The sequence below is a fragment of the Hyperolius riggenbachi genome, chromosome 9, assembly GCF_040937935.1.
Source record: "Hyperolius riggenbachi isolate aHypRig1 chromosome 9, aHypRig1.pri, whole genome shotgun sequence".
NCBI classification, from domain to species: Eukaryota; Metazoa; Chordata; class Amphibia; order Anura; family Hyperoliidae; genus Hyperolius; species Hyperolius riggenbachi.
The window spans coordinates 215,118,123-215,133,362 of NC_090654.1; the positions used below are offsets into that span (position 1 = coordinate 215,118,123).

At 43.1% G+C, this 15,240-nt stretch overlaps 1 protein-coding gene across 1 annotated transcript; it reads right to left on the bottom strand.

Annotated features, from left to right (window-relative positions):
- Window positions 1–2,942: 2,942 nt before the first annotated feature.
- Window positions 2,943–15,018, bottom strand: PROK2 (prokineticin 2). Its single transcript, XM_068251841.1, has 3 exons — window positions 14,760–15,018; window positions 7,258–7,383; window positions 2,943–4,433 (listed from the first exon to the last, which is right to left on the bottom strand). Exons 1-3 carry the CDS (start codon window positions 14,841–14,843, stop codon window positions 4,335–4,337), a joined length of 309 nt encoding a protein of 102 aa, XP_068107942.1. The 5' UTR covers window positions 14,844–15,018; the 3' UTR covers window positions 2,943–4,334.
- Between the last annotated feature and the right edge of the window lie 222 nt (window positions 15,019–15,240).

The following is a 15,240-nucleotide window of genomic DNA, read 5'->3' on the forward strand; positions in this document are numbered from 1 at the left end:
GCTTTAGAAATGGCTTTATAACCTTTACCAACCAGACTGATAGATCTCAATTACAGTACTTTTGTTCTCATTTGTTCCTGAATTTCTTTGGATGTTTCCATGATGTCTAGCGTTTGAGGTGCTTTTGGTCTACTTCTCTGTGTCAGATATCTCCAATTTAAGTGATTTCTTGATTGAAACAGGTGTGGCAGTAATTAGGCCTGGGGGTGACTACAAAAATAGAACTCAGGTGTGATAAACCACAGTTAAGTTATTTTTTAACAAGGGGGGCCATCACTTTTTCACACAGGGCCATGTAGGTTTTGAGTTTTTTTTCTCACTAAATAATAAAAACCATCATTCAAAACTGCATTTTGTGTTCAATTATGTTATCTTTGACTAATAGTTAACGTTTTTTGATGAGCAGAAACATTTAAGTGTGACAAACATGCAAAAGAATAAGAAATCAGGAAGGGGGCAAATAGTTTTTCACACCACTGTATATGCTTGCGTACAATAAAATACAGAGCACAGCAAGGTAAATTTCTCTCATTTTTAAATGCAGAAAGCAAACTACTACAATACATCAAGCCCCAGTTTGGGGATAATTAAATAACAATATAAATAATAAATTAATAATTAAAGCAAAGCCAATAAAAATAAATTACATAGTTGTGCTGAAATGTGCAGAATGCATGTCAACTTTATACATTATTAAAGCTATTTTAATATTTACTGTGTATAGTAAGTTTATTGTTTTTGTTATATTTATTAAATTTTGTACTAAATACATTCTTTAAAAAAATGTATACTTTTTAATGTAGAATATATCAAATGAATGTTTTATTTTTGAAGCTCTGACAACTGATTTAACAGGGAGGTTTTATAAGGACAAAAGTGTAATAATGTACTGCTGTATAGTGCTGCACAAAAATGTAAATCCAGGATGATCGGGGAGTGAATTACATTTAAGGTAGCCATACATCTAACCATGATGGGCAGATTCGACCTAGAGATAAATCTCTCTAATCAAATCTGATTAGAGTGAGATCTGTCAGCTGCCCATACACCAAAGACCTATTCCCGATCAATTTCATGCTGAAATCGATCAGGAATCTGCCCTGTGATGCCTCATCCAACCGCCTTGGCGAACCGCCGATGTCCGCCCTAATGTTAATGTGCCCTCACGGTGCCAAGTGCACTCTATACTATACCTGTCCGCGGCCTCCACTTGCTCCAGGCTCCCTTTGCTGTTCATACACAAACGCCACGTAGTTGCCTAGTAACATGGATGCGTGTGTGATGTCTGACGCCACACACGCGCCCTTACTTGGCAACCACGAGGGGGGTGCATGTATGGACAGCAAAGGGAGCCCTGAGCAAGAGGAGGCTGTGGACAGGTAATGTACTGAGTACATTGGGGGGCACATTAGCATTAGGACGAACAGTGATGGTTCAGCGAGTCGTCGGATGCCTCGTCATGATATCCCTCGCCGTTACCGCCACACACCTGATTGAGCAAGTCAGCCCTACATCTTGCAGTATGTCCGACCGATTAGTGTGTCCAATTTTGGCCCAAAATTCATCGCATTGTTAGTCGGGCATGAACTTAGTGGCAGCTATTTTCATCCAATTCCGATTACAATAATCAAATTGGATGGTCGATCGGCCACCAAGTCGCCTGATGTACAGCCACCTTTAAGGTCCGTACACACGGACTGTTTCTGAGCGATCCGTCGGATCGCTCAGAAACAGCCGTATCAGTCCGCCGACAGACTGTACACACGCCGGACTGTCGCTGGAACGCCCACCCAGCGGGAGGTGATGACGGACCCGTCGTTGCCTCCAGTCCGGCGTGTGTATGGACCTTTAGTTTACCAAAGCCTCTAGGTTCTGGTTAATTGTCTAGCTATCAGCTAATTTATTAATAGCTGATAGCTTCAACACACTTAAGCTGTGTACACACACATGCAACAGTTCTCAGCTGAAGTGATCGGTGGGGGCTGCCTTGGCTGAGAATCTTGCGTGTATACAGTGACCCCCAACAGCTTCCTGGATTAGTGCACATTTGCACATATTTTGCTGTGTATTAAAGATAAGTCTAACAGTAAAACTTAAAACTCCAGCCAAAATTGCCATTTTTCACTTTTGGGCAAGGACTAGAAACTGATGGGTTTTTATGTCTGTGTTGGTTTCAGTTGCAGAGATTTATTTTTTTTCTATTGTCACTGTAGAAGAGTAACAGCTGAAATCCCTCCAATGGGGACACTTTAAGTGGTGTGAAACTTCAAAAATCTAAAATTTCAAAGCCACTGTAATGGGTTTACTAAACTTACATCAATATGACCTGTCCTTACAATCCTCATATTTATAAGGCTACAAGTAGTATAAGTCGTATACTAAATCTAGGTCCCATGGCCCTTAATCTTGCCATTGCAGGTGACAGAGGAAGAGGTGACAGCTGCTGGTGTGAAGTGACTAATTCCAAACACAGTCTGCCTGTGCAGGGATTTCAGTAAAGGTGTCTGTAAACTCTGGGAGGAGGGCAAATGTACACAAACATTGATGCAGAGGAGAAAAAAAGAGTAAGGGATGGCATTACATCAAGATTGGCTTCAACCAGAGACACTAAAGATGGGGAAAGTCAATGACAGTTTCTTACTTTTCCATTTCTAAGGGGAAAGTATAAGCATGTTCATGAAATTTGTACTACTATCTTTGTCCCCACTGAGAAGTTTCTCCTTGCTTCCTGTCACCATTACAAGTTCACTGAAATAAGTGAGGGGAAGTCTAAACAAACATGGACACATACAGCAGTAAAATACTGACATATGTTTTACCTCTTTTTCTATATATGTTTTATCTATTGTAAAATGCTTTTGTGCTTACAGAACCCACCAGTCAGTCCAGCTTGGGGACCTTCTCCCAAAAAATATACATGATTTTTTGATATTGCACATATGTTTTATTATTAATATATATATTTTAGGCATTAAAGTACTAACAACAATAAATACATTTTACAAATTTAAAAGGTCATTAATTAGATAGAATTCCGAGTTTCAATCCTGGCCAGGACACTATTGAGGCATTTTATTCATTAGGTTTAAAAATATCCCCCAGGAGAAAACTTAAGAGAAAAGGTGAAGTGGATAAGGCCTACAATAGGGTGTAGGCACCAAACTGCATTAAGCAGAATTATGTGCGTAAAATCTTATGCACGATGAGTAGAGCATAATGAATTGCATGTAATGTACTGGCTTTCATCATCGCCTGGTCTTTTTTGGTGAAGGGTGAGCTGAGTGAAGGCTCAATCTGCTGCCGCAGAAATTTTGGACATCGTTAATTACTATTCCCCCTCCAAGTCGTAGCAACTTGGAGGAAGAAGTAATTCGGGGGTTGGCAATCGCCAGATCCCCGAATTACCCTTGCGCAGCCATTAGACATTATAACATAATGTCTATGACGGCGCCCAGGTCAGGCACAATGCGGTGTAGTGCGCGCGCCAAAACGACCTGGCTCTTTTCTATTGCATTCTGCTCTACTCACCAAGCAGGAAGACTTTAGTTGTTATTCTGATTACTGCAATTTAATGCTTATACCCATTTGTGTGGTGTGGTGTACTACACAGCACCATGCAATGTAAACAAGCCATTTGGGAGACCTTCGTATGTAAACATCAGGAGCTATGTCAGTCGGTTTTGCCCTCGTCTCAAAGATGGAGAAAGCATTTACATGGAAATTTTCATCTTCTGGTCCTCACTCTAGTAAGAGAAAAGTGCTCCAGCTAAGCAACTCTTCTGCTGTCATTGACATTGCTTTGCAATCAATTTATTAAGGCAGATATTGTATATGGACACTTCTCGGAGAAGCTACTAGATCACTGGCTACTGACTTCATTCTCTGTTTTGCATAGTAACTGATTTACCTGCTACAAATATACAGCCACTAACTGAAGTCAGGACTTCCAGGTCTGTGTCTGTGGTCTGGGTCATTGGCTTACTATGCAAAATCCAGAGGATGAGCATGACACCCAGAACATGTCTGAAGAATGTGAAAGCTGCTGTTGAGGAAACAGAAGAGCTTACAATCAAAGGCTTATCAATCAAAGCTGTTTCGTTACCAATCGCATTCTACCTTTTGGTTTTGCTAATGCAGAATGGAATAATGAAACAGAGACTCTAGCTGCCTGCTAGGATCAGTGAGAGCAGACATATGAGAGGCTCGGTGATCCATGGTAATTCAGCATGAAGAAGGTCATCAGAATACACTTTGGGAACATGAATTCATCTTTCACAGCAACAATTTTCATCCTTAGCCTTGTCTACAATCTCTTAAAAATCTTTGCTCTTCAGCTATGGCAAGCACTGATATCTGCTGTCGTCCAGCTTTGTGCAGGTTAGGTATGGCAGGCATGGACAACTGTGGTACATTCTTTTGCCCAAAAATGGAGTCTAAATAAAGACAAAGGGAAACGCAATGGTTAAACCTGTTAAATTTTTTTCGTTTTTTAACATTCTTTTAAGAATTTAAGAAGAATATGTACATATTTATTTTCACTTTTGTTATACTAAACTATTAAATTTAATTCAAAACAAAACTTTATGTACACAGGAAGTATGTTGTGTGTGCTTTTACTTTCATTTTCAGAATGACCATCGGCAGTGGTGCCAGTGATTATTCATTACAGGCACTTTGATCGGCTTTGGGAACACCTGTTCCCAAAGCTGATCAGTGTCCCAACGGGTGTCGATGGGAATATGCGCGGGAGCTCAGGCGGCAGAGTACATACATCCATGCCCATGGAGCTAAGAAGAAGTTACAAGGGACATAGATATAGTTTTTGCCCCTTCAAAAACTTTTTAACCTTTTGCCGACTGCTTTCACGCCAATTGGCGTGAGCAAAGCGGCAGCCCCAGGACCGCTCCACGCCCATTGGCGTGAAAGGCCGTCTATGGGGCTAGCAGGAGATTGTACAGAAGGAAGGGAGACTGCTACACTCACATGATATCCCAAATGGGAGCAGGGAGTTACAAAGCCAAAAGTCCAGAAGTAGTGATAAAAATCCCGCTGCACCAGATGGTAGGGCAAAATAGAAAAAGTCTTTATTAAGTTATTCCATATCAAAATGTTACAGATAAAAGCTCACGCGTATCGGAGCAGTAGATGGCTCCTTAATCATAGCTGATTAAGGATTAAGGAGCCATCTACTGCTCCGATACGCGTGAGCTTTTATCTGTAACATTTTGATATGGAATAACTTAATAAAGACTTTTTCTATTTTGCCCTACCATCTGGTGCAGCGGGATTTTTATCACTACTTCTAGCAGGAGATTGCATGCACGTAGCGCGCGCATCTCCTGCTTGGGGGGCGGAGCTCCGCCCCGCCTTCAGTCTCCGAGTGGCAATTGCCCCTCGGGAGACTGTTAGACGGCGAAACGCCGTCTAATTACTCTGTACAGCACTGCGATCTGCAGCTGCGCTGTACTGGGGACAGCCGTGTGAAACGGCTGTCCCCCTGGCAGGCTAAACAGTGATCGGCTGTCATAGGCTGAAGCCTATGATAGCTGATCACGCTGATTGGCTGGCAGGGGGAGGGAGGGATATAGAATACATTTTTTTAAAAAGTACATTTTATTGAAAATGTAATAAAATAAATATTTACCAAAAAAAACCAAAAAAAAAAACCAACCAGCTCTGTTGGTGGGGAGAAAAGGGGGGGGGGGAAAATCACTCGTGTGCTGAGTTGTTTGGCCCTGCAGCTTGGCCTTAAAGCTGCAGTGGCCATTTAAGCAATAAATGTCCTGGTCACTAGGGGGGGTTAACAAAGCAGTCCTCAAGTGGTTAAAGGACAACTATCATGAAAAATTGTAAAATGCATGTAACCACATACATAGGACAGATACATTTTTTCCAGCGTAAAATGCAATACCAAACACTTTTTTCCTGTGTTGCAGTCATTTATAGTAGGTAGTAGAAATCTGACAGGTTTTGGACTAGTCAATCTCCTCATGAACTGTTTTTTGTTTGCATTGCATTTTAGTAACTGTGGAGCCTGATGAGCAGAGTCTAGGGATGAGCGAGAACATTTTCACAAAAAGCTAGAACGTCCTGCAGTGTGCTGGAGGCAAGAGCCAGATATGCAGGGGTTAACTCACAGAGCCACTGCCTGCATAACGATGCACTCTATCTTCTTCCACTTCCGCCTTCTAAGCTGAAACTTTTGCTCTGAAGGCGGAAGTGTAAGGAGATGGAATGCAGTATAAAATGCATCGGAATGCAGGCGGTGGCTAGGTGTATCATAATTTACTGCATGTGGTAAATTAGGTCATAAAATGTGCAGTATTTTACCAAAAATTGGAATTCTCATGAAAAATAGGGGGCAATATTATTATTTTCTATAGGTCGCTACATAATTGAATACACCTTTCCCTGAATGAAAAAAAACACCTTCCAAAGACTATCCTAAGTTATGGAGGACAATTAAAGACTATTATTATTATTTACCGCAATCTAACCCCTCACCAGTCTTACCACACTTTCTGCATTTACCACACGTTGTACCTCATGTTCGGAAATGCTAAAAAAGCTTTCAGAATTGCCAAAAAAGACGGAAAATACAGCATGAGGTATTTTACTGACAAAAAAATATTTACCGCACACAGCTACCACAATTGGGGCCAATGAGTCCGATTTTATTCTTCACAGTATGAAAAAAATAATAATTCTGCTTCGTTGCTGGGAGTAATTTTCAATGCTTGTTTTTTTCCAGAGATTTTAAAATCACCCTAATGTATATTAAAGTACATAAACACATCCAACAAAGTGCACGTCCAACACCACGATCGCACGACTGATCCCACAACAAACCGTTTACACGACTTGTATTTTCTGTGCACCAACCAATTGAACGCACAACTCATTAACATACTGCGCGTGCAAGCGGAATGACGGACTGCATGACATGGCCGCATTCAAAACAAGTACGTTGTTCAAATGACGTTGTATACATGTGGCCAACTGCATGATATCAGCCCAACAGTCATGTGTGTTGGTGGATCGAGCAAACCACCTGTTATCAGTCACTCGTCTAGTCGTTTGCCACGCATACACATGCCTGATTGTCATCCAACAGACCAAAATCAGACGACAATCAGAAGGTTTGGTTGAGTGTGTGGCGGGGACTTTAGCCCCATATCCCGTATGATACAAATTGCAAGGATGTTCCATTCACAGACATGTATCACTCACTACAACAGCAGATATCCAAGGACTTACTTTGTGACTTAGTGGATGACAATCATCGCCCTCATTGCCAAGAGGGGTACACATGCGAATGCTTCTTATCCAAAGGCTGACAGCACAGCACATCCCCCCTCCACACTGCAGGTCCCTTTCACAAGCCTGTTAACAAAAGAGGGACAAAATTAATTTTACGCAACAAAAACATACCATCTACCAGAGGCACAGAATAGCAGCGTTAGAAACCTGTGGAATGCTATTGCTAAAAGTCCTTGGAGACGTGGACAATATGTTTCAGACTGCTTAAGGTGACAATGGAAACATTTCCCATTTCATCTGAATGATTTGATTCTATATACTTTTTTTTCTGAAAAAGTCAGTTTTTGAAAATGATTATAGGCAGGTGTCAGCCACCAAGGACAAGCACAAGTCACGTGTACCTGGACTGTTTTAAACAGTTAACAGTAAAACAGTTTTGAAATACAGCACAGGTCTATAAGCCATCAATTACAGAAACAAGGCAATGCTAAATGCAATTTTGACTTATTTTAGGGGCAAAAAAAGATGTTTTGCATATTTAGGAGTGAAGCATCATTGGAAACCACAGTTGCTCACTTACAGCTGAATGATCATAAATACCTTCTGTTTTAAGAAGCTAAAATTACATTTAGCATTGTTTTTTAATAGAGTTTTTTTTTTGGTCTCTTTAAAGAGATATTATTGTGAAACCCCTCCCACAGTGTGATGTCAGGACCATGGTCCTGGCAGTTTCCTGTCTGTGAACCTTGTTGCATTGTGGGAAATAGCTGTTTACAGCTGTCTCCAACTGCCAAAAAATCAAGCAGCAACTACTTCTAGTGCCATCACCTGCCAGCAGTAAAAATGTCACCATGTGATAAATGTCAGAATGTAAATCAGTGAGAGGAAAGCTTTTACAATTGGCAAACACTTACTAAGTCATTTATACATAATTATTGTAAAAATGAAGCACTTTTTTTATTACATTATTTTCACTGGAGTTCCCCTTTAAACCTTCCAGGTGGTTTTGGGTCACCATGAGCTGTCTGGGTATTTCCTTTAAACAAGACAACACTGAGTTGTAGAAAGCAGATAGAGAGAGCCTGACCTTGACCTTGGTTACTGAAGTCAAAGTATAAGGGCTGGTTCACACTTGCTTTAAAAACTTATCTGTGCGATATGTTTTTAAAGCTACGCTTAACATTTTTAACATAGGATCCGCTTCCTGCATTTAAATGGAGCTTTAAAAACGTATTGCACTGATACATTTTAAAGCAAGTGTGAACCGGCCCAAACGCAGGAAGCTTTTATTAGCGAATGTTAAAAACAGGATCCGCTTAACTTGTTAAAAACTCGGATCATACACGGATCAGTGTTCCGCGGAATGTGAGACGGAACACAGAGTCCCAACTTGGCACATTTTCCCGGACCAGATGGCAAAACGTGTCAAATGAAAGCCCCGTGGCCGGGGGATCTCCATCGGGCTGCAAAAGACCAATGAGAATCCTCAGCAACCGGGAGAATTCTCATTGGTTCATGTGGCACCAATGAAAATTCTCCCTGTGGATAGGGAGCATTGGTTTGCCGCAGCCTGTGGAGAGCCACGTGCATCTGCCGGCCTCCGGGCTGTTGAAGGGACTGAGTGGCGGCAGGAAAGAGTCAGCGGCGATGCGTATGGGTCGACGTGATCGATGCTGGGGATATGCGGTAAGGTGCGGATGCGTAACAGACGGTAATTTTTTCTGCATGCGGACGCGCTTACCGTTTACGTTCTGCATCGGCACAAGTGTGAACCGACCCTTAGAAAACCCTGAACATCACCTGGGGCGCTTGTGAAGGTGATTAAATGAACATTCGTTCAAAATCATGTTGAAAACTCAGCACAACTACTTGACTTATCTTACATGGACTCTGAAATTACTGTGTTAGACTCTTTGGAGGAAAAAGTGTTATAATGTATCAATATTCGTCACAAATCTGATACCAGACAGGTAGTGAAATTAGGGAATTGCGTCCTGGTGCAAACCTGGAGCATGACATATTCTGCATGGAGTTTGTAACTTCTCCTCATGTTAGCACCTATACATTCAGTTACGGATATGCACTTTTTGCCTCCCAAGGCCCACAATCATCAGCCGCCCCATGACAAAACAACCAACCCTCTCCCCAAAGGGAAACACAATTTACATACACCTTCCCCCCCCCCCCCAAGGAGTGACTGGGTTCCCCCAGATTACTGAATTTAATGTCCACTATACCCCTGGGTGTGTGTTCTGCCGAGGATGCTGGCTACTTTCATATGATGTGGGACTGTCCCAGGCTGACGCCTTTTTGGTCTGGAGTTGGAGCAATCTTGGCAAGGTGTTTGATTGGCCTTGTGTTGTTACGGCCAAAATATTATTGTTGGGGCTAGCTCATGAGACTCTCTAGAATAGCTGTCAGGTGTCCTTGTGGCATATATTATGTTTTTATGCAAGAAAAGTGATCATTCTTAATTGGATACAAATACGTTCACCAACAGTGGCGGAATGGACTGCTCAGATAAATGAAGCACTGGGACACTATAAACTTACTTATCTCAGTAAGAACTGTCCTCAGAAGTTCTATAGACTCTGGGTGTCCTGGTTCCTTTATCAGGAATATAACTCTGCTTCTCATTAATGAGAATATCATCTATAGTATTCTGGGGCTGGGCTGCTGGGAGGTGGGGACAGACCATGGGCTTGGCAAGGGTTGGGGGGAGGTTTGGGTGTTGTATATTGCATTGTTGTACTGCTTTCAAAAACGAATAAAAAAAATATCTGTAAATCTGTAAAAAATACCACCATATCATTGCTTAAAAATCTATCGGACCGCAGGGTTGCACTGTTCGATACAGTGCAATGCTATGGACCGTCGATCTGCCGCCGCTCTTAACCTGTCACCAATCGACCCGCTGCTGATCAACCTAGCTTTTCCGGGTGGGCTGATTGAGCTATTTGATCAATTTCAGCCGGAAATTGAGTGATGATCGGTCAATCGATCAGGACGCCAACTGCATCGATTTCTAGCTGATTTAATCAGAGCAAATTGCCTATATATCTATGGGAGAAACTGATGAGTGTATGGCCATGTTTACAGGGTCTAAGATTTTTTTTGGGGGGACCAATTAATCTATCCAGTCTGGATTTGGGGGAAGGCCCCAAAGGCTATGACTAGGGAGGGGGATATTCTGGGGGGCACGTGACAGGTTGACTGCACCTGTCACCAGGGGCCCATTACAAGAAGCCACACCACAGCCACCCCACTTCTGACTGCACCATCTTCGAGATTAGGTATAGGAGAGGTTATTGATAGGTATAGGAATGGTAAGTGTTAGGTATAGGAGAGGTTAGTGTTAGGAGGAGGGGAGAAGAGGTTACTGTTAGGTATAGAAGAGGGAAGGTTGGTGTAATGTGTTGGAGAGGGATGGTTAGTGTTAGGTTTAGGAGAGGTTATTGTTAGGTATAGGAAAAGTTAATTTTAGGTATAGAAGAAGTTAGAGTTAGGAGGAGAGGAGAAGAGGTTAGTGTTAGGTACAGAAGAGGGAAGGTTAGTGTTAGGTGTAGGAGAGGTTAGTGTTAGGCGTAGGAGAGGAAAGGTTAGTGTTAGGTATAGGAGAGGTGGGTGTTAGGAGAGGGGTAGAAGAGGTTAGTGTTAGGTATCAGGAGAGGAAAGGTTAGTGTTAGGTGTAGGAGAGGCAGTGGCGTACCTAGGAAATCTGGCACCCAGTGTTGATTATTTATAGGCATCCCCCCCCCCCCCTTCCCACCAAAAAAAAACAAAAAACATTTTTTATGGGAGGGTTGATGGTTGGGGCGCTAAGCGTGTCGCTGCAAATTTTGAGGGATTTTTGGTGAAAAGGGGTCATCAGGATGTGGATGAAGCTAACCATTATGAAACTCTGTACTCTATACAGTGCTGCAGAAGATGTCAGTGCTATATAAATACACAATAATAATATGGTAGAACATTAGACTATGACTATGGTGCGATTAGATTGTGAGCTCCTCTGAGGACAGTCAGAAAAGGAGGACATACAAAAGAGGGGGATGCATAGGAGGAGGGGGGATAAAGAGGGAGAGGCACAAGACAGAGAGCCTGGTGGGAGAGGAGAAATGGCAGGAAGACCTCTTATCAGGACTGCTGACATCACCAGTGCTGTTTGACATGGACATGCTGTTAAAAGAAGCCACTAAAATCTGAAAAGAGGAAAGGGTAATGGGGAAGACAACAGGGTGGGACGGGGAGCTGGCATAAAATGTGTGGCGCAATATGTTGGTGCTTTATAAAACAATAAATAAATAAGAGATAAGATTACCAGCAATCAAGCTGATCTAAATTGCCTGGAGCTTGCTTCTCTGCTCACTACAGAAGTTGGCTGTCAGTACCTGTATTACTGGATTCTGCAACAGCAGACTGCCCTGCATTATCGATTAATTACTCTGATCAGGATAAATAATCAATTGTCCAGGGCACTCTGGCATTACAGCAGCCAGTGCACATGACTACTAATGACAGGCAACTTCTGAAGCACTAAACACATCCCGCCACCTCTCTCTGCTAATGTCCCAGCTGCAGCACAGCAATCATTCTCTCCACTCAATCTGCTGCTCCGCACATTCACTAACTGCAGGCTGCATGTAGAGAGCGATGAAACACATTGCCCACAGGACAGGAAGGGGTAGGGGTGCTACATCTTATACAGTACTATATAATGTTGCTTAAACTATGAAAAAAGGTCCCAGGTGGAAGAACACAGCACCAAAGCGGCACCCCTAGCCATGGCTACACCCGGTACTGTGAGCACCTGCAGCCTTATGGTAGGTAAGCCACTGAGGGGAGGAAAGGTTACTGTTAGGTATAGGAGATGTGGGTGCTAGGAGGAGGGGAGAAGAGGTTAGTGTTAGGTATAGGAGAGGGAAGGTTAGTGTTAGGTATAGGAGAGGTTAGTGTTAGGTGTAGGAAAGGAAAGATTAGTGTAAAGTATAGATGAGGTTAGTGTTAAGGTGGCCCCACACACCATAATACATTTTTTTTAAATTCCTTTCCAATTCAAGAATTACATTCAATTTTTTTGATTGATTGTAACATTTGAAAAATCTGACCAATGTACCACAATTATGAAAAAAAAATGGATTGCAAACTCTTAAACATTTTTTGTATCTATGCATTAAGATATTGACAATCAATCCTACACCATTCAATTTTCTTACAATGTATCAGAAAAATCCACAAGTCCTGAACTTATATAGACAAAAACTTGAAAATTCATTTAGATTTCTCGAACAAATTTGAAAAAAAAAAAAAAAAAGATTTTTCTGTTCAACCAATTGTTTTAATCAAATTGCTGTAGAATTTCGATAATCTTATTGCATTGTGTTGCCACCATTAGGAGGAGGGGAGAAGAGGTTACTGCAAGGTATAGGAGAGGCTAGGTTTAGGTATAGGAGAGGGAAGGTTAGTGTAAAGTATAGGAGAGGGAGGGTTACTGTTAAGAGGAGGTAAGAGGTTAGAGTTAGGCATAGGAGAGAAAAGGTTAGTGTTAGGTATAGGACACGTTAGTGATAGGTGCAGGAGAGGGTAGGTTAGTGTAAGGTATAGGGGAGGAGAGGTTAGTGTTAGGTATAGGAAATGTTAGTATTTGGAGGAGGGGAGAAAAGGTTAGGGTTAGGTATAGGACAGGTTAGTGCTAGGAAGAGGGGAGAAGAGGTTAGTGTTAGGTATAAGAGAAGAGGTTATGGTTATGTATAGCAGAGGTTAGTGCTAGGAAGAGGGGAGAAGAGGTTAGTGTTAGGTATAAGAGAAGAGGTTATTGTTATGTATAGCAGAGGTTAGTGCTAGGAAGAGGGGAGAAGAGGTTAGTGTTAGGTATAAGAGAAGAGGTTATTGTTATGTATAGCAGAGGTTAGTGCTAGGAAGAGGGGAGAAGAGGTTAGTGTTAGGTATAAGAGAAGAGGTTATTGTTATGTATAGCAGAGGTTAGTGCTAGGAAGAGGGGAGAAGAGGTTAGTGTTAGGTATAAGAGAAGAGGTTATTGTTATGTATAGCAGAGGTTAGTGCTAGGAAGAGGGGAGAAGAGGTTAGTGTTAGGTATAAGAGAAGAAGTTATTGTTATGTATAGCAGAGGTTAGTGCTAGGAAGATAGGAGAAGAGGTTAGTGTTAGGTATAAGAGAAGAGGTTATTGTTATGTATAGCAGAGGTTAGTACTAGGAAGAGGGGAGAATAGGTTAGTGTTAGGTATAAGAGAAGAGGTTATTGTTATGTATAGCAGAGGTTAGTGCTAGGAAGAGGGGGGAAGAGGTTAGTGTTAGGTATAAGAGAAGAGGTTATTGTTATGTATAGCAGAGGTTAGTGCAAGGAAGAGGGGAGAAGAGGTTAGTGTTAGGTATAAGAGAAGAGGTTATTGTTATGTATAGCAGAGGTTAGTGCTAGGAAGAGGGGAGAAGAGGTTAGTGTTAGGTATAAGAGAAGAGGTTATTGTTATGTATAGCAGAGGTTAGTGCTAGGAAGAGGGGAGAAGAGGTTAGTGTTAGGTATACAGTAGGAGAGGTTAGTGTTAGGAGAAGGGGAGAAGAGGTTAGTGTGCTAGTTATAGGAAAGGTTATTGTTAAGAGGAGAGAAGAGGTTAGTGTTAGGTATAGGAGAGGTTATTGTTTGGAGGAGGAGAGAAGTTAGTGTTAGGTATAGGAGAGGTTAGTGTTTGGAGGAGGGGAGAAGAAGTTAGTGTTAGGTATAGGCAGGGCCGGCCCTAGACTATTTGCCGCCTGAGGCAAAAAAAAAATTTCCGCCGCCCCCCACCGGGGGGCAACGCTGCTGGAAGTGACGTCAGTGGAGCGCACGCTTGGAACGAGGAAGAGGTGAGTCCTACCCGCCTGTGCCTCTTACACATAGCGGCTGCTTGTATTTAAGGCTGGAGGGGAGCGGAGCACGGGGGACCGAGGCGAGGGAGGGGGGGGGTCCGACCCCCCTCCCCGCCGCTAGGCCCAATACCCCCGTCCTGCCAGCTACCCCTCCAGCTCAGCGGCCGGCTCCCCGCACCCACGGACGGGCGGGTGCCGCCCCTGGAATTTTGCCGCCTGAGGCAAAAGTTTCACCCCGCCTCATGAGCGGGCCGGCCCTGGGTATAGGAGAGGTTAGTGTTAGGTATAGGAGAGAAGATGTTATTGTTAGGTATGGGAGTGGTTAGTGTTAGGAGGAGGGGGAGAAGAGGTTAGTGAGAGGGTAGTGTAAGGAGGAGGAGAGAAAAGGTGTTAGGTATAGGAGAGGTTAGTGTTAGAGGCTAGTGTTAGAAGGAGGGGAGAACAGGTAAGTGCTCTTATGATTAAGTTCTAATACAGCCAGAAAAAGGTACCAACAATTAATAAATAATTTTGTTATTAAATACATGCATTTTGGATACCAGCGTTGAAGGTAGCAATCTATAGATAGCTGATTTAATCCTATGAGGTCACGTGGAGCTCTTGCCACCTCTCTCGCCCCGCTGTCATGTGACACTTACCCCAGTGATGACTGCAGCGTCTCCGCACTGTAGAAGTAGGACAGCGGCACACAGCAGAAGCCACGAGCACTGCACTTGTCTCATAATAATGAAGGCTGGAGTGGAGGGGAAGAAGTCCGAGCTTAGTTCCGCGGGGAGATGTCAGAGTGGCACAGCAGCCTGCGGGAGATGACTGGAGCTGAGGAGAGTCTGTTGTTCGGTGCCTCTCTCCAGGCTCCCCCGCAGTTATAAACCTCTCCTCGCCATTCATCCCGACCTCCATGACTCAGAACGAGAGTAGCAGCAACGCAGAGAGCCCCAGCCGCTGCCAATCACAGCGCAGGCAGAGGAAGGAGAGGCCACGCCCACCCGACTCTCTGCTGTATGATCACTGCAGAACTCCAAGTCCCCAGCAGCAAGGTTACCTCTGCTATCTCAGCTGTGCGCATGATAACTCATCCAGTGATGGAAGAGAGACAAGGAGGCAGCTGGACCACACATC

Coding starts and splice junctions, on each gene's coding strand:
- PROK2 (XM_068251841.1), bottom strand. CDS start 14,843: ATGAGACAAGTGCAGTGCTCGTGGCTTCTGCTGTGTGCCGCTGTCCTA. Junction 7,384..14,759: donor ACGCTGCAGTCATCACTGGG/GTAAGTGTCACA, acceptor TTTTGTTAACAG/GCTTGTGAAAGGGACCTGCA. Junction 4,434..7,257: donor GTCATCCACTAAGTCACAAA/GTAAGTCCTTGG, acceptor GTCTTTATTTAG/ACTCCATTTTTGGGCAAAAG.